This window comes from Oryx dammah, unplaced genomic scaffold (genome assembly GCF_014754425.2).
Source record: "Oryx dammah isolate SB20612 unplaced genomic scaffold, SCBI_Odam_1.1 HiC_scaffold_22, whole genome shotgun sequence".
Classification (NCBI taxonomy): Eukaryota; Metazoa; Chordata; class Mammalia; order Artiodactyla; family Bovidae; genus Oryx; species Oryx dammah.
Window position 1 is genome coordinate 57,591,186 of NW_024070206.1, and position 23,822 is coordinate 57,615,007.

General features: G+C 47.2%; 1 protein-coding gene across 1 annotated transcript in view; it reads right to left on the reverse strand.

Moving 5' to 3' along the window:
- DIPK1C (divergent protein kinase domain 1C) overlaps positions 1-4,729 on the reverse strand; it is a 21,804-nt gene extending 17,075 nt beyond the window's left edge. The window contains exons 1-4 of the mRNA XM_040264245.1: positions 4,585-4,729; positions 3,869-4,045; positions 2,117-2,315; positions 503-698 (exon numbers count right to left, since the gene is read on the reverse strand). Of these exons, the coding sequence (XP_040120179.1) occupies positions 503-698; positions 2,117-2,315; positions 3,869-4,045; positions 4,585-4,729 (717 nt within the window). The remainder of the gene's footprint in view (positions 1-502; positions 699-2,116; positions 2,316-3,868; positions 4,046-4,584) is intronic.
- Between the last annotated feature and the right edge of the window lie 19,093 nt (positions 4,730-23,822).

Consider the following 23,822-nt stretch of genomic DNA (forward strand, 5'->3'; position numbering starts at 1 on the left):
GGCCGGGCGCCTGCCGCCCGGCCCGTCAGGGGGTGGGTGGGGTGGGGAGTCCCGCCGGCACAAGCCGCGCTGGCCCGAGCACCAGGGGGCCACAGGGTGTCCGCGCGCCCTGCGCCGCACCCCGCCACCATTTCCACTTTTTCTTTCTTTGCACCTTTTCCCCAAGAAGACCAGCCCCTTCTTGAGCAGAATTCAGGCTCTCCTGGGTTTAGACTCCCGGCTCCTCTGTCCACACGGGCGACTGTTCTTTTTACGGATTCCCCCACCGCTTAGACCCCTGGTTGCTGGCGCTGCACCCACTTTACCTCTCTACTAGACTCCTCCGTCCCCTCTACTTGGGTCTCCTCCGAGCACTCCCCGGGGTGAGGTTCCGAATCGGGAGTCCAGGACAGTCTGCGAACGTCGTGGAGACGCCCGCCCACCCTTTCCAGGCAGGTCCTGAACTCCAGGACCGCCTTTCCTGGGGTGAAAAAGCAACGCACTCTCTGAACGATTCCCTTACCCAGTCGAGAAGAAAGTGTTCCCCGAATGTGTATCTAAGTCTGTGTGTATGTGTATTTGCGGCGGCCTTTGGGGAGCAAGCTTCGACGTCCAGCGGCAGTGGGCAGGAGCCCCGGCCTGCAGAACTGTCCTTGGTTCTTGCCAGCCCGCCCCTACCCCTCCCCAGCTGCTCTGCGCTCCCTGAGAGCGTTTCTCCCCTAAAGAGACAGAGTCCTGGGCGGGTCAGCTGTCACAGCTGAAAGCCGGTGAAAGCCTCCCCGCCCCAGAAGTTCAACAAAAGCTTATGCACCGCCTGTTGTACAGGCAACGCCTCCTGGTAGGTCAGACCCCACCTGATGGTGCTGCGCCTGAATTTCACCTATTCCCAACCCCACCCGCAGCAAGGAGCTAAGAGAATTGCTTTCGCCCTTATGAAGCATCCTGTAATTACCCCTGAGAAACTGGCTTCTTAACGTAGTCTGTTCTGCAACTCTCTGGTTTTGCTCCGAGTTTCATGGCTTACTGGTGGAGTCTCCAGGAATTATGAAACATCCAGTTAAATGTTCAGCCCTAAGGAACACTTTGGGTACGCAGCAACTATTCCCCAATGCAACAGACACTTGGCATTTGGGTTCACTCCCCTGGTCGCAGTAGTGCCTGTTCGAATTCCTTCTTGTTTTTGTCCAACTGTTTGTGACCCCATGGACTGTAGCCTGTCAGGCGCCTCTGTCCATGGAATTTCCCAGGCAAAAATACTGGAGTGGGTTTCCATACCCTTCTCCAGGGGGTGTTCCTGAACCAGGGATCGAACCCACATCTCCTGCACTGGCAGGCAGATTCTTCACCACTGAGCCACCTGGGAAACCCACCCACCAGAAGAACCCCATGGTTCTCTAGGCCGCTGGGTCAGAACTTGGTCTCTTCTTTCAAAACAGTCATGGACCAGAGGAGGCATCCTTTAGAAGCTCTTTGATGATGTAAAGCTGATTCTCTTTCCCAGGAATTTTATGGGATTCGACAAGGATAGGAAGCAGATTCAGATAAAGAAGTGTTCACACTTATCCTTTAAAATCTAGGAATGAAAACCATGGGGAAAAGCAAAGCATGAAATCAAAACTAACATTAGGATTTTCAAGGTAAGTTCTACTTTGGTAAGTTTTTAAGATACATTTTTAATAATACTTCTTTGGGCATTTTATACAGAAAAGTATACCGAAAAAAGAAAAAGATAATCCCACAGTAAAGAGAGCATTTAAACATTCAGCATTCTTTAAACTGAAATACAGTTGATGTCTATGAGTGTTGTTTTAATACAGAAGTGATGGTTCTCTCTAGAGCCTACAATACGGAACCTAAGCTGGCTGCCTCTCTGTTGTTCAGTCTGCCCACTGCACAAACCCAAGGAGGGCTGGATGGGGCTGGGGTTACCAGAGCTCAGGCCACCAGGCCTGGGGGCACCATCCGCCCAGAGCGGGTGCCTTTTTAAATGACCTGTGCAAAGAGGGATTTTTCTGGGGATTCACATGACGGTGCCTTACAGGCCAGCTGTACCCTTGGTACTAGATATTCCACTAGAACAGCAGACAACTAAAATAATTACACTAACAACAAAACATGAAGCTTTGGCTTAACCAACAAGGAAAAAATGAGTCTGGTCTCCTCTCCCTGAGTCCTGCCTGCTGGGTGCACCAGCAGGAATTCCCAGCGCCCAGCAGCCTGGGTGGGGCCGGGCGGGGGGCCCTGCAGGTCTGGATTAGATGCAGGCAGAGCCACGCTGGGAGTGGCTTGGCCCAGTGCGGGCTTCACTTCCAGTTGATCTGTATAGCGTTTGACTCCTTAAAAAAAAAAAAAAAAAAAGCAATGAAATCCAAGAGCCGCTTTCCCCCACTCCCTTACCCAAACTATGAAAACTGAAGTCATAACATTAGAACAGGCTTGAGGGCAATGATCCCGCCAGTCACGCTCTGTTCACAGAGAAATGCACAAGGTGGTTTTCCTTTGTCTTGAAGGAGATGGAAGCGTGGCTCTTTATAACCAGATGAGGCAAGAAATCCTTTGAACCAAAGAAAGGGACCCGGATCGCAGGGCCCTGTGCCCGCATTCAGGCAGCACTAAAGCAAGCTGACGGGGTGGCCCATGTAACCAGGGTGTGTCTGTTTTACCTCTGCAGTTAGACGGCACTGTATGTATTCGTTTAATTTCCATTACACCAGAGGCTACTTGAGGCTAAGGACTGTGTCTCCCAGCATCTAATTGGGTACCTTAGTCACAGGAGGCGCTTAAAGAACTGCTAAAAAGTGAGTGGAATATGCATCCAAGCTTTTCCTCTGAAATGTCAGACAACTTTGAGCTCCCCGTGGAATTTTTCTTCAGAAAGTGCTTTTAACACAGAAGTATATCTTTCTGATTTCCCTAGGCTAAATGGAGAGATCCAGACACGTCATGGGGTTAGGAATATGTTTGAACGTATCCTCTGGGTTCTGAACTCATCTACTGACAGTTGAACTTGTCACTGAGAACAGAGTATGAATATTTTGCTTATAGGCCTTTCCTGGAAGAAAGTAAAATTCTATAGTTTTGGCTATAATTGTACTAGATATATAGGTTTATTAGTGCTCAATTCTGGAAGTTGGTGATGGACAGGGAAACCTGGCGTCCATGGGGTCGCAGAATCAGACACAACTGAGCAACTGAACTGAACTGAGCTGAGTGCTCAATTCTACTACATTTTGGGGCTTCCTTTGTGGCTCAGCTGGTAAAGAATCCTCCTGCAATACAGGAGACCTGGGTTCGATCCCTGAGTTGAGAGAAGAGAAAGGCTTCCCTGGTGGCTCAGAGGTTAAAGCCTCTGCCTACGATGAGGGAGACCAGGGTTCGATCCCTGGGTCGGATAGATCCCCTGGAGAAGGAAATGGCACCCCACTCCAGTACTCTTGCCTGGAGAATCCCATGGACGGAGGAGCCTGGTAGGCTACAGTTCACGGGATCGCAAAGAGTTGGACACGACTGAGCGACTTCACTTCACTTCCAGTATTCTGGCCTGGAGAATTCCATGGACTGTATAGTCCATGGGGTTGCAAAGAGTCAGACACGACTGAGCGACTTTCACTTTTCATAAATGATTCGACTGAGCGGCTTTCCCTACTACATTTTTATGAGCTTATTAAAGTATTTTTTTTCCCTAAGAGCACTTTAACAACAACAAATAGACCTCATTGTGTATAATACTTGATATGTTCCCACACATTAACTCATACAATTCTCCCAGCAACCTGGCAGTGTGTGAATGTTGTTATCTAATAGTTTACAGAAGAGAGTAATACATTTAAAAAAAAAAACAAAAACTATGATCTGTTAGTGGGAGTACCAGGATTGGAGGCCAACTTACCTGCTTCTAGGTGTGATATTCTTTTTCTAAACAATATTTCTGGATTCATATTTGGCTGTTCGCTGCTGCGCGAGGCTTCCTCTAGTTGTGGCGAGCAGGCCCGCCCTGCCTTGCAGTGCACGGGCTTCTCGTGGGGGTGGCTTCTCTTATCGTGACAATGGGCTCTGGACGCGTGGGCTTCAGAGGTGGCAGCATGCAGGCTCAGTATTTGTGACGCATGGGCTTAGTTGCCCCGTGGCATGTGGAATCTGCCCAGACCAGGGATTGAACTCTGTCCCCTGCATTCGCAGGTAGATTCTTATCCACTGTACCACCAGGGAAGTCCCTAGGTGTGATTTTCTAATTCCTGTTTCCATGTTGGAATTGCCCACTTCGGGAGTAAGCAGGTGGAGTGTTCGAACATCTCACAATCATTTATTGATGTATCCTGCCTCAGGCCAAGAACATTTCAGAAATTTATCTGCTTTACCAGCCCTTTGCAAAACTATAGGAGTAAGATTTTAGCTCATGCCTAGCTTGGCCTGAAGTGCAGTTCTATCATTAAAAAGACCAAACTGCAGGACAGGAAAGAATTACCACAGAAACTGTGGGGCCACTTCTGGCCTTTGGAAGTGAAATGACAGCTCTTCATGAGGAAAATGCACTTTCAGGGCCCTGAGTCTTGCCCTGCGGTCTGGGGCACCAGTGATGCTGGTTAAGGTCTGTGACCTGGAGACCTTCACGCTCGCAGCACGATTTCCCGTGAGGTACTGGACGGGAGACTCTGCAGCCACTCTCTGCAGCCTTCGCTGTGCTGTTCTCCCGATGCATTTGCTGTGTGTTGAGTTTGGCCTGAAATCTTTGCACAGAACGCATTACCATGTTCCTTGCGGGGTTCGCCTTGGTGTATAAAGCCCCTGGGGTCTCCTGACCACCCACACACTTGCACTGCATTGTTTGAGACAAGCTTGAGGAGCTCTCCAACCATTTTTGGCCTCCTTTCTTGCATTCTCATTTTGGTTGGGGACACAGCTGCTGGTGGGGATTTCCCGCCGGTACCAGAGGAGAGATGGGGGTGATCACAGCTCCTCCCTCTCAGCAGGCGCCCCTCCTCCAGCCCAGCCCGGGGCACAGGGCAGTCATCATGGAGCTCGGAGCTCGGAAGAAAGAGGGGATCAAGCCCATTCTGTTCCTGTGAGAGCTCTTCTCAGGGAAAGGATGCATCCTGAGATTTGGCCTTGGACTCCTACCCCAGGGCTCTTAGGAAAGGGTGATGTGCCAGAATACTTCCCTTTCGGCACATGATGAGCTGCGCTGCGTGGAGCGTGCTGAGAGAGTAAACTGTGCCTGGAGTCGTCTGCAGCTCCAGCTGCTCAGCCAGCGTGGAGCTGCGTCCTGTTGGTGGGTCTCGGTCACCAGCAGGTGAAAGGAGAAGGCCATTGGCTCTGGGGGACCCGAGTCCCTGAAGTCTGGAGAGCCCAAAGCCTCAGCTGCTGCTGCTATGCCTAATACACGTCCTGAAAATACCGATGGTTCTGGAATCAGGGTTTTCTCAGCAGGTTATTGGGTGTCAGCCTATGAGAAACCGTGTCGTCCATCACCCCGTTCCCCTCCCGCGCCGTGAACCTTGGCTCTCCAAGAGCCGATGACAGACAGGGGTGGCCTCGTGAGAGAAAAGACTGCACGATTGCATCCAGGCGGATGTACGCCCCGAGCCCGCGGCCCAGGCAGCGACTCCCAGCAGCCTTAACCCTCTCAGACAGCTTTCAGCTCCTTGGGGCAGCAGGCTGGACGCCGAGAAATTCAAGAGGAGGAGACACGGCTCTTCCCAGTCAGAGAGAAGCGGGTCTGTGAGACGCGCATGTACTCGGGCGCTCAGACACTTGGCAGGGGGAGCCAGGGGAGGGGCGTCGGCTGAGACCCTGAGGGGCCGTCCTGCAGGGCGGTCTAGATGGCTAGGCAGGCGCCACCAGCAGCGAGGGGGTCTCGGGGATCCAGGGGGAGGACTCGGAGGTGCAGACGCGGGGAGAGGGGACCCTGTGTCAGAGGGCTCAGGGCGGCCCAGCACGGAGCCATCCGGGGGCCCGGGACCCAGAGCTCCCCAGTCGGCTTCCTTGCCCCAAAAGACAGCTCTCAGCTCCGTGCGGTGGGGCTGGGTGCAGCTGTGGGCGAGGATGGGCCGTCGTGCTGGAAGCCTGGTTGAGAGGCCTGCAGGGCCCGCTGAGGCCTGCAGTGACCGGAGACTGGAAGCGAGGTGCCCTCCCCCAGCTAAGGGAGCGTGAAGATAACCCTCGGCCCAAGTTAACTGCATGGAGGTCTGAGAGATTTAGCTTTCCCAGTGATGAGTATTCCCCTACTTCTCCTGAACTAGCCAAAAGAAAATTAAATCACATTCGACAAATATCTTGAGTTTTCATGCCATTCATGTATGTGCTCACAAACCTCACTAAAAAATAATTCACTCAGCATCACATGTCCTCAGGGGACTGCAAGCTAGAACAACAGTGAGATATCACTGCACACCTGTGAGAATGGCCAAAATCCGAATCAGACAAAGCCCAGTGCTGGTGAGGATGCTGGGCAATGGGAGCACTCATGCCTTGCTGTCAGGAACGCAAAGCGGCTCCATCCACTCGCATGGCAGTTCGGCAGCTTCTTACAAGAGTAAACATATTCTGACCATATGACCCAGCAGTTGCACTTCTTGGCATCTACCCAAAGGATTTGTTTCCACACGGAAATCTGCTCGTGGATGTTTACGGCAGCTTTATTCTTGGTGGCCAACACTTAGAAGCAACCAGTACGTGAAAGGATAAATAAACTGAAACGTACATAATTCCCAATTGGAAACAAAATTTTGTGTGGTAAAATATATGTAACATTAAAATTTACCGTCTTAATGGTTTAAAGGTTTTTGAGTGTTTAGTTCAGTGGCATTAACGACATTCATTTTCTTGCGCAAATAATACCACTATCCATCTCTAGAACTTTTTATTTTCCTAAACTGAAACTCTGTCCCCATTAAACAATAAAATACCATCCCTCCCTGTCCCCAGCCCCTGGAAACCACTGTTCTACATTCTGTCTCGGAGTTTGACTACTCCCGGTGCCCGACTACTCCCGGTGCCCTATAGATGGGCTGCTGCAGCGTCTTTCCTTTGGTGCCTGGCGAATTTCGCTGAGTGTAATGTCTTCAGGGATCATCCATGCTGCAGCAGGTGTCGCGACTGAGTCATGTTCTATTGGATGGCTAGACCACATTTTGCTTGGCCATTCATCTCTCCACAGAGACCTGGACTGACTCCACGAATCAGCAGCTGTCTCGAATAATACTGCTGTGAACACGGGTGGACGAGTCTGTGTGAGTCCCCGCTAAAATGCATGGTTGTTAATAACGGAAAACATCAAATGACAATGAAAGTGAGCCTGCTGATGAAGCACGGTGGCTTCTGGGAAATCAGAAAACGGATTCTCTCCAAAGCACAGTTTAGGGCTGTTCTGATTGCAGCTAACAGATACCAGCAATGTTTTTTCTTAAGTTACGAAAACTATGTTTCACATGCTTGCCAAGGTACAGGATTACTCAGAAAGAAAATCTCATACAACAAATGCCGGTTGATGCAAATAGTTGAGTAGCTCTAGCCAGAGGGGGAGGAAAGCTGTCTTTCATCACACAGACCAGTTAACTCACCTTGTTCCTTCACCAGCGGCTTCCGCAGCATCCTGGCTCCCTGTTCAGTCCCACGTCAAGGTCATCTCGCTCTCTCATGTCATTTTCTTCCCTTATTTGCTTGCTCCTTCCACCAAGGGCACTTACCCTTTTGCTTTTACAGGTCTCGGTTTTAATGGGGAAGATCTAGGCTCTGAGACTCGCCCGCCCCTCACATCACAGTGGTCCTCAGATTGTAAATTCCAAGAAGGAAGGGGAGGCCCTGGTCTTAGTTACTGTGAGCTGGGAAGTTCCTGTCTCTCTCTTGGCCGGTGGACGGTGGATATAGTGAAGGCGTCCAGGGTGGGGCGGTCTCAAGTCCTGGCCCCACGCTTTTGTGGCTTCCGCATCTCCTCACCATCTCCTCATCAGAATGAATGAGCTTGTCCCATTCAGAGCAATCAGCAAGCTGATTTCCTGGTCTTTTTTTCCCCATAACATGTGGTGTTTTCAATGCTTCTGGCTCCTGACGGTTGTCTGGCAGTTCTCACAGCTTAGTCAGTTTTGGTGCTAAAACAATAACCTGTTTTCTAAGTAGTAAAGAGTCTTTCATCCTGTTCAACATGGCAGTCCAGAGGTCATCCACAGATGCCCTCCTTTCTTGGCTCAGGTCAGCCTTGGTCCAGAACATCTGCGCTGAGAAGGGGGTGCAATCCGTTTACTGTGTGTTTCTTAGCCCCCTCCCCGCCGACTTGCAAATAACGATGATTTGCTTTCTTCCCTTCCAATCCTGTCTTCTATTTTTTGATCTTCCTGTCGATGTTGTTTAGAAGTAGTAGTAATAAGCATCTGTGTCTTGGGTTCACTCCGTCGTGTCCAATTCTTTGTCACCCACCGACTCTAGACCGGCAGGCTCCTCTGTCCACGGGATTCTCCAGGCAACAATTCTGCAGTTAGTTGCCTTTTCCTATTCCAATCCATGTCTGACTCCTACATTATTTTTTTCCCTGTGAATAAATCAAATTTGTATAACTGAAGAAAATGGATAACTGGTATTGGGCACTTTAAGGAATCCTGCTATAATGAGGACTTTGAAAATACTTATCACTGAAAGTACATGGGAATAATCATCGGTGCAAGTTCCAACTGGTCTTAGCTTCTACTGTTTGGTTTTTAAACCAACATACATCCGTCTAGTCAAGTCTATGGTTTTTCCAGTGGTCATGTATGGAGACTGGACTGTGAAGAAAGCTGTATGAGAGTTGGACTGTGAAGAAAGCTGAGCGCCGGAGAATTGATGCTTTTGAACTGTGGTGTTGGAGAAGACTCTTGAGAGTCCCTTGGACTGCAAGGAGATCCAACCAGTCCATCCTAAAGGAGATCAGTCCTGGGTGTTCATTGGAGGGACTGATGTTGAAACTGAAACTCCAATCCTTTGGCCACCTGATACGAAGAGCTGACTCATTTGAAAAGACCCTGATGCTGGGAAAGATTGAGGGCAGGAAGAGAAGGGGATGACAGAGGAGGGGATGGTTGGATGGCATCACGGGCTCAATGGACATGGGTTTGGGTGAACTCCAGGAGTTGGTGATGGACAGGGAGGCCTGGCGTGCTGCAGTTCATGGGGTCACAAAGAGTCGGACATGACTGAGTGACCGAACTGAACTGATCCTTTTGAGACAGTCATAGAAGTGGAACCGTGGATTTTTGAGACTAGCTTCTCCCATGCAACATAATGCTTTTGAGGTTCATACAAGTAGTTGCTTGTATCAATAATTTATTCTTTTTGTTGTTGTTGTTCAACCTCATGGGGACTGAATAGACGAGCCATCTTGGCTCATATTTCATGCTGGCGTTTATTTTATATTAAATTTTTATTACTTACTTATTTTTGGCTGTGCTGGGTCTTCATTGCTGCGTGGGCTCTTCTCTCATTTTGGGCATCGGGGGCTATGTCTAGCAGCTGTGCCTGGACTTCTCAGTGGCGGTGAGAAGCGGTGGCTCCTCTTGCTGTGGAGCATGGGCTCCAGCGTGCTCAGACTTGGGCTCAGCAGTTGCAGTTCCTGGGAATCCCAGGCGGATCCCTCACCCCTGAGTCACCAGGAAGCCCAGTAACTTACTCCTGTATATATATTATATTATTGAGTCATATTCCACTGTGTGGACGTATCAGTGCTTATCTGTCCACCTGTGGAAGAAGATCTGAGTTGTTTCCCGGTTTGGGGTGAATATGAATAGACCTGCTGTAAATAGTCATGTCCAGGATTTTGTGTGAATGTGCATTTTATTTCTCCAGGAAAGTCATACCTAGGATTGGGATTGCTTAACTTTATAAAGTGAAGTGAAAGTCACTCAGTTGTGTCCAACTCTTTGCGACTCCATGGACTGTACGGTCCATGGAATTCTCCAGGCCAGAGTACAGGAGTGGGCAGCCTTTTCCTTCTCCAGTAACTTTATAAGAAACTGTCCGAGTCGTCTCCCGAGGTGGCTGCACCATTTCCCATCTCCGCCAGCAGTGCCGAGAGTTCCAGGGGCTCTGCATCCCCGCTCAGACCTGCTGTAGTAAGGATTCCTGTATTCCAGCCATGGTAGAGGGAACAAGTCCCCTGCCCTCTGGGAGTTTACAGTCTGAGATGACCTTGCTGTGAAGAGGCCTGCAAGGCTTGTAGACAACGCACAAGGCCTTAGTTTGCATGTCCCTAATATCTCGCGGTGTCAAGCATGTTTTTATGTGCTTATTTGCTGTCTGTAGACCCTCTTTAGGGACATGTCTGCTCAGAGTCTTTTCCTAATTTTTAGAGTTTTCTGACTACTGAAGTTGAGGGTTCCTTATGTATTCTGGATAAAAGTTCTTTAACAGATATGTGGCAGGTATTTTCCCGCAGTGAGGAGCTAGTCTCTCATTCTCCTAACAGCTGATTTCAGTCTTGCAGTTAATTTTTCAATAAAGCCTTGGGATAAGGTCCCTTTTCTGCACGTGGACGTCCGACTGTTCTAACACTGGCTTTTGGAAAAGACTCTCTTTGTTCCATTGAACTGCAGTTTCGCCATTGTCAGAAATTAACGTGGCGTATTTATGTGGGTCTTATTCTAGACTCCGCTCTCTTCCATTGATTTATGTGCTTATCCCTATGCTGATATACGCTGATGTGATTTATTACTGTTGTCTCTACAGTAAGTCATAACGTTGAGAAATGTGATTCCTCCAATTTTCTTCTTTTTCAAAACTGACTTTTCTAATTCTTTTGTCTGTCTATATAAATTTTAAAATTAGATTGTCTATATCCACAAAATAATCCTTCTGGGGTCTTGCTTGGAATTGCGTTAAATCTGAAGACTGTTTTGGGAAGATTTGACACCTATACTATTTTCAGTCTTCCAATCCATGTACATAATACGTTTCATCGTTTGTTTGGTATTCTATGATTTCTTTCATCACATGTTTAGTTTGCAGCCTACAGATTCTGTATTTTCAGCACACACATCCTGTTGTTTCCGACTTTGTTGTTTCTGCCTTTAAAAGGAATAATTCCATTAGTTTCCCATTTATAATGACTTATGTTGTGAGGGGTTTTTTTAAGATTATTTTTTGTCTGTGGTGGGTGTTCGTTGCTGCACGGGGCGGCTTCTCCAGTTGTGGCGAGCGCGGGCTTCTCTCTGCAGCAGCTCCTCTTGCTGTGGGGCACAGGCTCCAGGCTCATATGCTCAGGAGCTGTGAGCCACCGGGTTAGTTGCTCCACAGCACGTGGGATCTTCCTGGACCACGGATCGAACCGGTGTCCCTTGCATTGCAAGACAGATTCTTAACCACTGACTGGACCACCATGGAAGCCCCTGTTGTATGTTTTTATACATATTCTTTATCAAGTTAAGGTGCCTTTTTATCATGAATGGATGTTGAATTTTATCATGCTCTTTTTCTGCATCTGTTGATATGATCATATATGGTTTTTTATATATGTATGTATAGCTATATATATATATAACCACTTACAATCATTTGATCTTTAATGTAATAAATCAAATGTATAGATATGAAAATATTAAAGTGCCTTTGAATTCATTTGACTCCAACTTGATCGTAGCATGTTATCTTTTTTCATGTGCAGTTAGATTCAGTTAATATTTTATTAGAACTCATCCATATTAATGAGTAAAATAAGGCTCTAATTTCTCTTTTGCATTCTGTTTTTATCTGGTGTTGGTATCAAAACTATGTTGGCCTCCTAGAATGATTTGGAGGGCATTTCTTCTGGGAGAGCTTCTATAAGATTGGAATGATCTGTTTCTTGAAATTTTGGCAGAATTTTTTGGACCTGCCAAAAAACTGTTTGTATTCTCTTGGGGAAATTTTAAAATTTCTCCCACTTTTCTATGATGGCTTTAGGATTATTTGAGCTTTCCATTTTTCTTGCCACATGTAGTACATTTTTATAGTTTCTAATAGTGCCTCAGTTCAGTCTTGTCCTCTTCTTCATTTACAATCTATTTATTCACTATTACTCTTCTTTTTCTTTAAGGATTCTACCAGAAGTTTTAAATGACCAATGTTTGGCTTGATCAGCCTTCTTACAGCTTATGGTGATACATGGTTTTTCTTTTTTTCTCTTCCTTTTTTAGATTTTTTGGAGTTCTCTTGTTCTTTTCTTGATGTTTATCTTTTTTTCAATTGATGTATAGATCATTTTTCCTAATGTCTTAAGTCTGAAACTTAGTTCACTGATTTTCTACTTTCTTCTTTTTGAAAGATGCAAGTATTTCAGGCAATAAATATTTGTATAAATTCATATTATAACATACATATAAAGGCTCTGAAGTATCTTGTTCATTCTACCCACAACCTTGCTTGGATAAATCCCACTCAGTCATGTTATGTAATTCTTTTTACATATTGCTAGATTTAGCTGGCTAGCATTTCGAGGGTTCTTGTGTTAATATGCCTTATGGTATCATAAGGTATATTGGTCTGTATTTTCCTTCTCTTGTGATCTTTGGTTTTGGTGTCAAGGTAATACTGGCTTATGATACTGGAAGTACTTCCTCCTCTTCTGTTTTTTTGCAAGAGCTATGAAGTGTTGGTATTCATTTGTCTTTTCATGTGTTCATGGTTGAAATCACCAGTGAACCCAACTTGGGCTTGTCTTTGTGGGAAGTTTTAAAATCACCAATTCAATCTCTTTACATTTTATCAGCATATTCAGATCTTCTGTTTCTTCTAGGGTCATTTTCAGCGGCTTCTAGCAGCCTACCTAGGAGTTTATCCATTTAATTTAGGTTGTCTGATCTGTTTGCCTATGGTTGTTCATAGCAACCCCTGCGGTCATTTTCATTTCTGCAGAGTTGCCAGTGGTGTCCCCTCTTTTATTCCCAACATTAATAGTCTACATCATCTCTTTTCTCTTGGTCAGTCTAACTAAAGGTTGTTGATTCTACTGGTCTTTCCAAAGAACCAGCTTTTAGTTTCGTTGATTTTCTCTATTGTTACTCTATTCTTTATTCCATTTATTATACTCTAACCTCTAATTAGGGGCTTCCCTGGTGGCTCAGTTGGTGAAGCGTCTGAACGCAATGTGGGAGACCCGGAGTTCGCTCCCTGGGTTGGGAAGATACCCTGGAGAAGGAAATGGCAACCCACTCCAGTATTCTTGCCTGGAAAATCCCATGGACAGAGGACCCTAGTAGGCTGCAGTTCATGGAGTCGCAAAGAGTCAGACACGACTGAGCAACTTCATTCATTCATGCAACCTCTAATTGCTTTCTTTCTTCTGCTTGATTTGGATTTTGTTTGCTTTTCTTATTCTTATTTCTTAACATAGAAGATTAGGTTATTCATTAGAGATCTTTTTTCTTTTTTAATGTAGACATTTGCATCTATACATTTCACTCCTTCCATTGCTTTATTTCAGTGCTTAAGTTGCAGCCTGTACGTTTTGGCGTGTTGTGGTTTCGTTCTAATTCATCTCAGAGTGTTTCATAACTCTCTTATGACTCCTTCTTTGATTAATAAGAAGTGTGTTGTTTACTTTCCACATATCTGTGACTTCCCCAAATTGTCTTCTCTTATTGATTTCTCATTTCACCCCATTGTGGAAGAAAGGTGAGAACCGTGGTTCAGGTTGTGCTCTGCATGACTCCTTGGGGGTGGCTTTCACACATGCATGGCAGCCATGGGAGGAAGAGGGCTCCCTGGATGAGGGCGGGTGTCATCTGACATTGGGGCCATCTCCGGGGTCTGGTCTCTGACCCACGATTTCCTCCGTTGTCTGAGACTCCATCTGGCACACTCCATCCTCTGCCCTCACCTGGAAGCTCTTCCTTCTCTCCTGCCCATGGAGAAGCAAGTCTACCTGGCCTGGTCCCTGGCCTGCTCCCCACCGGTGCTCAGAACACATCCACACTCAGCACCCTCCGTCCCCTGCCCTGTGCCCCCACCTGCTCCAAATCCTCCTGGATCCACAGCTCCCAAGGAAGAAGAGCCTTCCCTAGGGATCTCAGCAAGGAGGAGGAGGATGAGACCATCCCTGCTACCTCCCGCCATCACCCTCCCCAAGAGGACGGAACCCCCACTCCCTCCCAACAGCCTCTCCTGATGACACAGGCACACCAAGTAAGCTAGCCTGGATCCTATCAGTGGCCCTCAAGCTGGGAGCCTGGGGGCTTTGGGAGTCTTGGGGCTCCCAGCCCAGCCCCCACCCGCTGCGTGAGGACTGCCCTCCCGGGAGCTCGTAGGGAGACAGCTGTGTTTTCTAAGGTTTCCCAGGGGATGTTCCATAGGCTGAGATAGTTCTCAAGGATATTCAAGAGGCCAAGCTAAATGCAGTAGTGGAACTGTGGGTATACTTGGTTTACTTCCTTTTTATTTTCTGTAAAATTAAGTAGAGTGAGAAGATAAATTAGTTTTTTTAAAAACAGACAGGACAACTTGAGTCAGGAGGAGCTGGCAGATGCCTCCGGAATGAAGCCCACGTGTCGTCCAAGTGGGGATTCAAGGCAGCAGCTGGGATCCAGGCTAGGGGCCCGAACATGTTGGCTGGTGGGTCTGGGCAGCTCTGTTGTCAGTCCTTCACCCAGCCTGGACCCAGTTTTGTCTTAGAACTTAGGGGATCTCTTTAGGAAAAGGAACACAAAACTGTGAATAAAAACTTAGCACACAGTCGATACTTATTTATTTAGCAGGGGCCTGTGGGAGAGGAGCCCTGGGCTTTGCATGTCATTAACTCCAAGGGGATTATCTTCTCTGGTTTGGCCTGGACGTCCCATCACGGCTCTGCTGGTGGCAGCCAGCCAGGCGCGGGCACGGGGTCCAGCCCTGGCTGCCTCCTCACGGTGATACCCTGCGGGGTGGCCTTAGCCCTCTGGGGAGGGACTGAGGTGTTCCGCGTTCACTGGGTTCTAGAAAGCGGGCGGCGAGAGGCTTATCTTCCCGGAGCTCCTGGGGCTGCTCCCAGCGCATGTGAGGGATGTGAGGAGGAGCTGAGGGCCCTGCTGGACAGAGGCCCCCATCTGAGTCAAAGCTCTGCCCTGAGCATCATTCATCCTGCACGTCTGGGCTCCAGCAGTGCGTGCCGGCCCAGGGGGGTGGGCGGGCGTCCCACCCGGACACCGTGGCCACTGCGAGCTCTGCTCTGCGCTTTTCTGCCTCCGTGCCTCCTCTCCACTAGACAGTCCCTTTCCCCCTGCTTTTCTTCTGCTTTCTATTTCTCTTCTTCCTTCTGGAGGTGCCAGTGGGGGTCAGAGACTGCTCGAGACCCGGACTGTCCGGGTGTCTGTGGGATGACTCGGTGCGTGGAGGCCTGGTAGGGCAGTGTTGGGGGCCACGAGTCACGGGAGCAGCGGCGGCTTCCTGGAGAAGGGGGACTGCCAGTGGGGGTGTCCAGCCTGCGCGCAGCCCGTGACGACGAAATGCACGCTCACTGGCTGGAGTCTTGTCCCCCCAAACTCACGTCCGCCTGGACCCTCTGAGCAGGGCCTTCCTTGGGAACATGGCTTTTGCAGGTATAATTAATGAAGATGAGGTCTTAACTTGGCGGGGGGGACCCTAAATCAATGACTGGGGTCCGGATGAGGAGAGGAGAGGCCATGGGGCGGGGGGTGGGGGGAGGTGGGCAGAGGCAGACCCTGGAGGCTGCAGCTCCAAGCCTGGGCCCCCAGGGGCCACCATAGCGGGAGGGGTAGGAGGGGTCCTCCCCATGGCCTTCAAAGAGATCACGTCCCTGCTGAGGCCTTGATGCCTTGGTCCTCAACTTCTTGCCTCCAGAACTGGGAGGCGACCCATTCCTGCTGTTTGTTAAGCGCCCCATTTGCTGCAGCAGCCCCAGAACCTAACAGGCATGTATGTATACATCACTTTGAGAAACAGTCTCGGGGCGGCGAGTACTCATGCAGCAGTGTGAGAGGAAAAGCCCCACCTGTGTCGGTGCCTGAAGCTCAGTGACAAGGCGTGTGTCCCCATCAGAGGTGAGACCCGAGAGCCCGTGAGCCCAGGACAGGCGCGCATGACTCACGCCAGCTAAAACCCTGTTCTGCCCAAGCAGCCGTCTGACATCTGCCTGCCGGCACCAGAGGAAGCAAATGTCTGAACGTGAGCAGAAATGTCTGCCATGTAGCTGGACGTTTCTCTGTACATTTGGTTATTTTGCTTTTCCCAAGGAAGAAACTGAGAATTTCAGTCTGTGTTTGCAGAGTTTGTGCAGTAGATACAGAGAACTATTTAGCAGGCTTCACCTCTCCCTCATCGTCTATTCTTCCAGCTTTGGACAAATTGCAGTTGTCCAAAACATGCAGAATTCTTGGTATTTGCTAGAACATTAGATCAGAGTTCTTGATATTTACTGGAACATTCAATTTCCCTTTGCTTGTCTAGGGGCTTTAAAACTGCTTGTTGCTTTGGTTCTCCTCTCACTTAAAAAATAAGCTGGGAAAATAGCCTCAAACTGCCAATGAACTGTAAACAAATCATGAATTTTTACAAATCCCCAAGTACATGTTTCACTTCTCAAATAAGAAACCGAAAGGTAAATGGAGAATCAGTCTAACAAAACAAAACAAACAAAAAAAAGAAAATGGAAACCCTTATCACCTCACTGCACTTACTTAGAAACAGGTGAAATGTAACAGATCATGGACCACAGGATAGAACCTGTATTTAGAGAACTGTTTTGGCAGAAATCTACTGTGAATTATTGATAAATGGGTATACTTTCTGGTGAGCAAACATGTTTCTATCATGCTTAATACTCTTTATTTTAAATCTGAAGTTACAGCAAGTGTTGTATGCTTTTAATTAGACTCAGCATCTGGATCCTTTCTAGGTAATCAGTGCAAGATGGGGAGTGCTGGAGCAGGCTTAAACATTAAAAAGTTTTTTCTTGATTAATTAGTAAATGTAATCCTTAAATATTTGGGTACTTTAAAACTATGATTCAGAAGTTCATACTGGTCTTCTTTCAGCCAAGAGAGATGACATAAACCCAGAAGACTCATCACCAGTTCACAGGTGAGTCCTGACAATTTGTCATCATATCAATGACGACAAATCTCAATTAGCATTATTAGTGGCAAATCTCCGAAGTCAGTTTGAAATTGCCACAGTGGTGTGGAAATTGCCACACCTGGAGTGGGATAGATGCAAAAGACTAAAATGAAAAACAGATCGTTTTTACAGAGGTTAGTGTCATAATAAAGGTAGAGGTATAAATAGAGCCCAGGCAGGTAAATTTGATGAGCAGTCCTCCCCATTCCTTTTCCAGACCTTTACACCCTGACCTGCTGTGGCCCGGAGACCCCGAGTCTCTAAGCTCATCCCTGTGCTGGCGGGTGGGGCTGGCGGGTGGGGCTGGCGGGTGCTGCTCATGTGTACCTGTCAGTCGCTCAGTCGTGTCCGACTCTTTGCAGTCATGGACTATATCCCACCAGGCTCCTCTGTCCATGGCATTCTTAAGGCAAGAATACTGGAGTGGGTTACCATTCCCCTTTCCAGGGGGTCTTCCTGACCCAGGATGGAACCCCAGGTCTCTTGCAGGCAGATTGTTTACCAGTTGCACCACTAGGGAGGCCTGGTGCTGCTCTGGGTTCCCCTTTTGGACCTCCAAGTGTTTTCAAAAATTTCCCTCTGTGTGGTGGACCACAGTGACTTCAATTTTCTTTTTTCTTCTCCAGATATCTACTTACAAATGCTGGGCCACTGTTTCTCTCTACTGGATAAGAAGTTAATGTTTTTCTCTGAAGTATAAAAAAGTGAACAACTTTGTGAAGTTTGTACTTAAAAAGTGCCAAATGGAAACTGAAATGCTTTTTGAATTGTTTCCATGTCTTGGCTGTTGGGATTAATGCCGCAGCGAACATGTGAGTACAAATATCTTTCCAAGATCCTGATTTCAGTTCTTTTGAATAAAATACCCAGTAGTGAGCTTGCTGGATCGTATGGTAACTCTACTTTTAATTTTTTGAAACAAGCTAAATGTTCAGTGACAGATGAATACATAAAGAAAATGTGGTATATATATATGTATATATATATATGAATATTATTTAGTCACTAAGTCGTGTCTGACTCTTTGCAACTGCATGGACTGTAGCCCACCAGGCTCCTCTGTCCATGGAATTCTCCAGGCAAGAAGACTGGAGTGGGTTGCCATGCTCTCTTCCAGGAGATTTTCCCAACTGAGGGATCGGACCCACATGTCCTGCATTAGCAGGCAGGTTCTTTACCACTGAGCCACCAGGGAAACCCATAAGGGAATATTATGCAGCCATTAAAAAGGAAGGATTGTTTTTTATGTACGCAACAAAGGATGAACCTTGAGGACATTATGCTAAGTGAAAGAAGCCAGCTGCAGGACAAATGCTACGTGATTCCACTTACCTGCGGCGTCTAAAATAGTCAGACCCATAGAGAGCAGATGGGTGTCAGGCAGGGGCTGGGGAGGGAGAAGTATGGTGCTATAATTCAGGAGGTGTGAGATTTCAGTTGTGCAAGATTAATCAGCCCTAGACATCAACGCGGTACCTATTTGTGTTCTTACAAATCTGTCCAGAGATTAGACTTCATGTTAAATGTTCTTACAAGTAAAAAAGGAACTTTTTGGAAATTCTGGCAGTTAACTTTTTTGTATATTAAGAGTCATACTTTAAAAAAAAAAACAAAGGTGAAGTCCTGGATTCCATTGTCTTTCAGGGTTTCAATAAGAATTAAGGTGATACTATCATTACTGTAGACAGAAAAATCCCTTCTCTTTGTCAAGCTAACCAGCCCCCTGCCCTCACCAGTGTAGTCATTATAAATGTTGAATGAAAATAAGCAGAAAGGTAACAGGACATAGAGGGGGGAAAAACTGTCTCCATGTCTGCTCTGAGGAGCAGACATCCAATCAAGAATGGAACTGTGCTTTGTGAGTGTGTAAGTATTACATGCTTTGGAAATAGCGCTTCTAAATGAATGTTTATGTACTTTTCCTAGATTTAATTAATGCAAGACCTGAAGGGATATTACTACCATTGAGGTTTAGACTAAACCTGGAGATTTCATTCAAGGATTCCTGATAATGTAAAACCATTTGGAGACTCTTTAAATAGACGTCACATACCAAGCTGGTAACAATTCATAGCATCTGAAAATCTGTAAAAGAATTGAAGAGGAGGCTTTTTCCCCCTTCTGTCCAAGGACCATGTGTATGGCAGAAATTTTGGTTTGTGTTGAAATTTTGTTGGAGGGTGAAGCGGGGGTGGAGGGAGTCATACTTTTTATTTTTTTTTACTTTGGATGCAGTTTCCAAGGCATTTGATTGCCTGTGGACATTTGTAACTTTTAAAAGTAGGATTTTATACATTTACTCAGAGGCCTAGCCTCAGATGACGAGTAAGACTGAGTATTTAGTGCTCTGCATGTATAATTTAGTGTGTGTATAATTTTGCTGCCGATGCAGGGTATATGAGGTGAGGGACAGCATTGTGACTTTCCTTCCAGGTCACTCCACCTGTAAGATACACCTGTTCAAGAGGACCATCTGAGGCAGGGGAGGACAGATCCAAAGGAAGAATAGCTTTACCCGTCCATCCCTCTGTCCACTCACTCTCCTTGTTTAATGAGTGCGTGCCAGGCACTAGACTAATTCGGGACTTGCGGCCCACGTTCAGTGTTCTCAGTTACAGCTTTGTGTGCTTATGACATAACTGTGATTTTCAAAACACTCCTTCCAAAAGTGTTACAACATGGAGATCTGTGTGGCAACTGAGATCATCAACAAAACCATCTCTCTGAAAAGGCAAGCGTTAAAAAAGAAAACTCAGGGCTTCCCTGGTGGCTCAGTGGTAAAGAATCTGCCTGCCAATGCAGGAGACACAGGTTTGATCCCTGATCTGGAGAGATCCCACATGCCACGGAGCAGCTAAGCCTGTGGGCCGCAACTACTGAGCCTGTGCTCTGAAGCCCGCGAGCTGGAACTTCTGAAGCCCGTGTGCCCCAGAGCCTGCGCTCTGCAGCAAGAGAAGCCACCGTGATGAGGAGCCTGTGTGTCTCCACTAGAGAGCAGTCCGCACTCGCCGCAGCTGGAGGAAAGGCCACGCAGCAAGGAAGACCCGGCACAGCCAGAAAGTAAGTTAGATCATTTAAAAGAAAACAGAAAATGCAGCCCTAAACTGACACACCGACAGCCGAACTCGGTCTCCAGTGAGAACCACGTGGCTCAGATAACCTTCCAGAAAGCAGGGGAGACTGCCCTGAATATCTCTGTACATGACAGCGTGAGGCAGGAGCCAGGAACTTGGCGTCTAAATGTAAACGTGGCACATGGGCACGCATTCCAGTTCCCCACAGTGATTTTATTGTAGAAAGCTCATAAATACTAGTGGGAACAGAAGAGCCTTACATCTTGAAGCTCTTTCAAGCTCATTGACCTTGAAAATCTTTGGCATAGTCAACGTAGATTTCATGGGGTTAGAAGAGCAAATGGCAGGGGTTTTTATGAATTGATTAAAATGACATTCTTAAATATACTCGTAGTTAAGGTGTCATATCATTGCAGGTCAGAGAGCCGGAAATGCTGACTTAAAAAGTAAAGACCAGGCTTAGCCACTGCTGCTGCTATTCTAGTTGTTTATTTTGGCCTGGAATCACCAGAGTAATTGGAGTTTCCTTCAAAGCAGTGACTTAAAAGCTCTCGTTTCCACCTCTGCTCACACCTCTCTACCCAAGTTGGCACTTCTAGATTCTTGGATGAAAGTGCCTTCCTGAAAACCATTAAGTCAGGAAGTTGGTGCTAAGTCAGGGGGAGCTCTTTTCTTGAAGAGAAGGGCAGTTCTCTGTCTTCAGATGCAGAGATGGCATCCTGACCTGACCTCACATGGGATGGAAATTGCTACCACTTCTGGCAGCATCACCAGAGAGCTGGAGCAAACTGCCCCAGAGTTCCACCGGCTGAAAGGGTCTCCTGTTCCATGCCTGTGTGCTGGGAGCAGGACGGGCCGGCGGGGCCCGTGGTCACGCCCCATCCACCATCCGGGGCAGACTGCGTCCATCTCAGGCCCCTGCAGCACAGAGCGCCCCACTGAGCTGTGACGTCACCCCCTTGGCCAGGCTGGGGTTGCACCCGGTGGGATGCACAACCCGGAAGCAGCCATTAGCACATGGGCCGCTGGCCTGGAGAAAACCTGGCCGGGCCTTCTTCCTGGCAGAAGAATTGACTGCTCGTGGTGGCTTGCTAAACCAATCAAATGCTGTCTTTTGAGAAATTTTAACTTGAGACAAAGGAAGTGAATTCTCAGAGTCCAAGTAGAAAGTGGAAGCAGACTCACCCAGAGCAGGAACCAAAGGCGCGAGTGCTGTGGCTCTGGGGTAACTGCTGGGTCATCAGGGGGGATACCAGCATCCAGGGGCCGTGGCTGTGCGAGGCACCAAGCTGACTGTGGGCGGCTCCCTCTACAAAGCCCCTTCCATCTTAGCATCTGCTTGTTCTCCCTCCCCCTCGAGCTAAAGGCCTAACCCAGGGCTCAGAAGACACACCGGGTGTGGCGCTTACCCTGAAGTGACGTGTCACTGGTGGGTCAACAGAAAATTGCGGTGATTGGAAGCAGGATCTAATGTTTTATCAATGGATCTGTAATCAACAGTAACTTTCATAATGCTTGTACTCCCTAAGTTCTCAGAAGTCACATCATTTCTCTTCATGAAGTATCCCTCCACATACCTCATTCTTTGTCTTCTCTTAGTGTCCCTGTTCCCCAAAAAAAATCCAGCAGAGAAGAGAAACCTGCCTACTTAGCTCCTTAAAGGAAGATCAAAGTTGTCCAGACCAAGCAGGCCGCAAAGCATCCTTTTACCAAGGGCGGGATTGCAGCGCCACCTGCTGGAGGTTCCCAGCTGTGCTCCCTTAGATTTAAATACTAGCTCATCGCAAAGTCAGCGGTCTTCAGACTGAGACCCCCACGGGCACAAAAAGACTTTGAAAGGAGGGTTCAGAAAGATTTAAGGGTAGTAGTTCCCAGCTGCCCCAATTCCACGTGTTGTCTCTCCTAGAGCAGGTAAACCTGGGACCCCCGCCAGCAGTGGAGCCCTCTGCTGGCCTTCCTTCATGTCTTCCTGCTCTCCTTTACGAGACACTCAGAGGGACCCAGACCGAAGGTTTGTGTGCCCCCAAATTCATGAGTTGAGACCTAACACCCCAAGGTATGGTATTTGGAGGTACTTGGGCCTTTTGTAAAGTGATAAGGTCGTCATGAATGGGTTTAGTGTCCTTAATAAAAGACCCAGTGAGCTTTCTGCCATGTGAGGTTATATTGAAAAGATGGCCTCTATGAACTGGGATAGGCTTCCCAGGTGGCACAAGTGGTAAAGAACCTGCCCGCCAGTGTGGGAGACATAAGAGAGGAGGTCAGGAAGATCCCCTGGAGGAGGGCATGGCAACCCACTCCAGTATTCTTGCCTGGAGAAGCCATGGACAGAGGACCCCAGTGGGCTACTCTGGGGTTGCAAAGAATCGGACACGACTGAAGAGACTTAGCACACACATGAACCAGGAAGTGGGCTGTCACCAGACACCTAGAGCTGGGACTTCCAGCCTCCAGAACTATGAGAAATAAATTCCTCTTGTTTATAAGCCGCCCAGCCTGTGGCATTCTGTTACAGCAGCCAGAACCGACCCAGACCCTCAACACCACGCACTGTTCTAAGTGCTAAATTGCTCCAAACAAAGGGACAGTTTGAAATACAGTTTGAAAGTATGTTATTGGAGAATGCCTCCTCACTCAAGACCACCTGTTTATTGCATATTTTGCTTTATTTCTAGGGGCAAGAGGTAGAAAGTTCCACCTCCGACAATTAACATTGTATTTCCCAGTAAAAGAGTTCAATATCAAGAGTAAAATTTGCATCTTCTTAACTTCTATTCAGATTTTCAGGATAAACATTTTCATTAACTTGCCAAATGATTATTAGGTACTGTAAATGCATATTCATTTTTTACTTCCTCTTTGACCTTATTTTCACCACATGCCCAAAAAATTTTAGTAAACAGGTAATGTGTTATGGATTCTACTCTAAATCACCTTTTTGCTGTACCTAATCCTGTCTCATTCTAGCAATGATCTCATTTATAGATACCTGAATTAATTAAAAAAAAACCTCAATAGATATGAGTAAAGGGTTCATTTCCAATAAATTACTTTAAGTTGCTAAAAATCCTTTACCAAAGCATATATATAGGAGTTTTATCAATCGTGTATTACTAATAATTGTAATGAGAATTTGTTGTCATTGTTGTTCAGTCGCTAAGTCACGTCTGACTCTTTGCAAGCCCGTGGACTACAGCACACCAGCAGGCTTCCCTGCGCTTCACTGTCTCCTGGAGTTTGCTTAGATTCATGTCCACTGAAGTCAGTGATGCCAACCAGCCATCTCATCCTCTGCTGCCCTCTTCTTTTGCCTTCAGTCTTTCCCAGCATCAGGTCTTTTCCAGTAACTCAGCTCTTCGAATCAGGTGGCCACAGTATTGGAGCTTCGGCTTCAGCATCAGTCCTTCCAGTGAATATTCATTGTTGATTTCCTTTAGGATTGACTGTTTTGATCTCCTTGCAGTGCAAGGGACTCTTAAGAGTCTTCTCCAGCACCTCAATTCAAAGGCATCAGTTCTTTGGAGCTCAGCCTTCTTTATGGTCCAACTCTCACATCCATACATGACTACTGGAAAAACCATAGCTTTGACTAGACGGACCTTTGTGGACAAAGCATTGTCTTTGCTTTTAAACACACTGCCTAGATTGGTCATAGCTTTCTTTCCAAGGAGCAACCGTCTTTTAATTTCATGGCTGTAGTCACTATCTGGAGTGATTTAA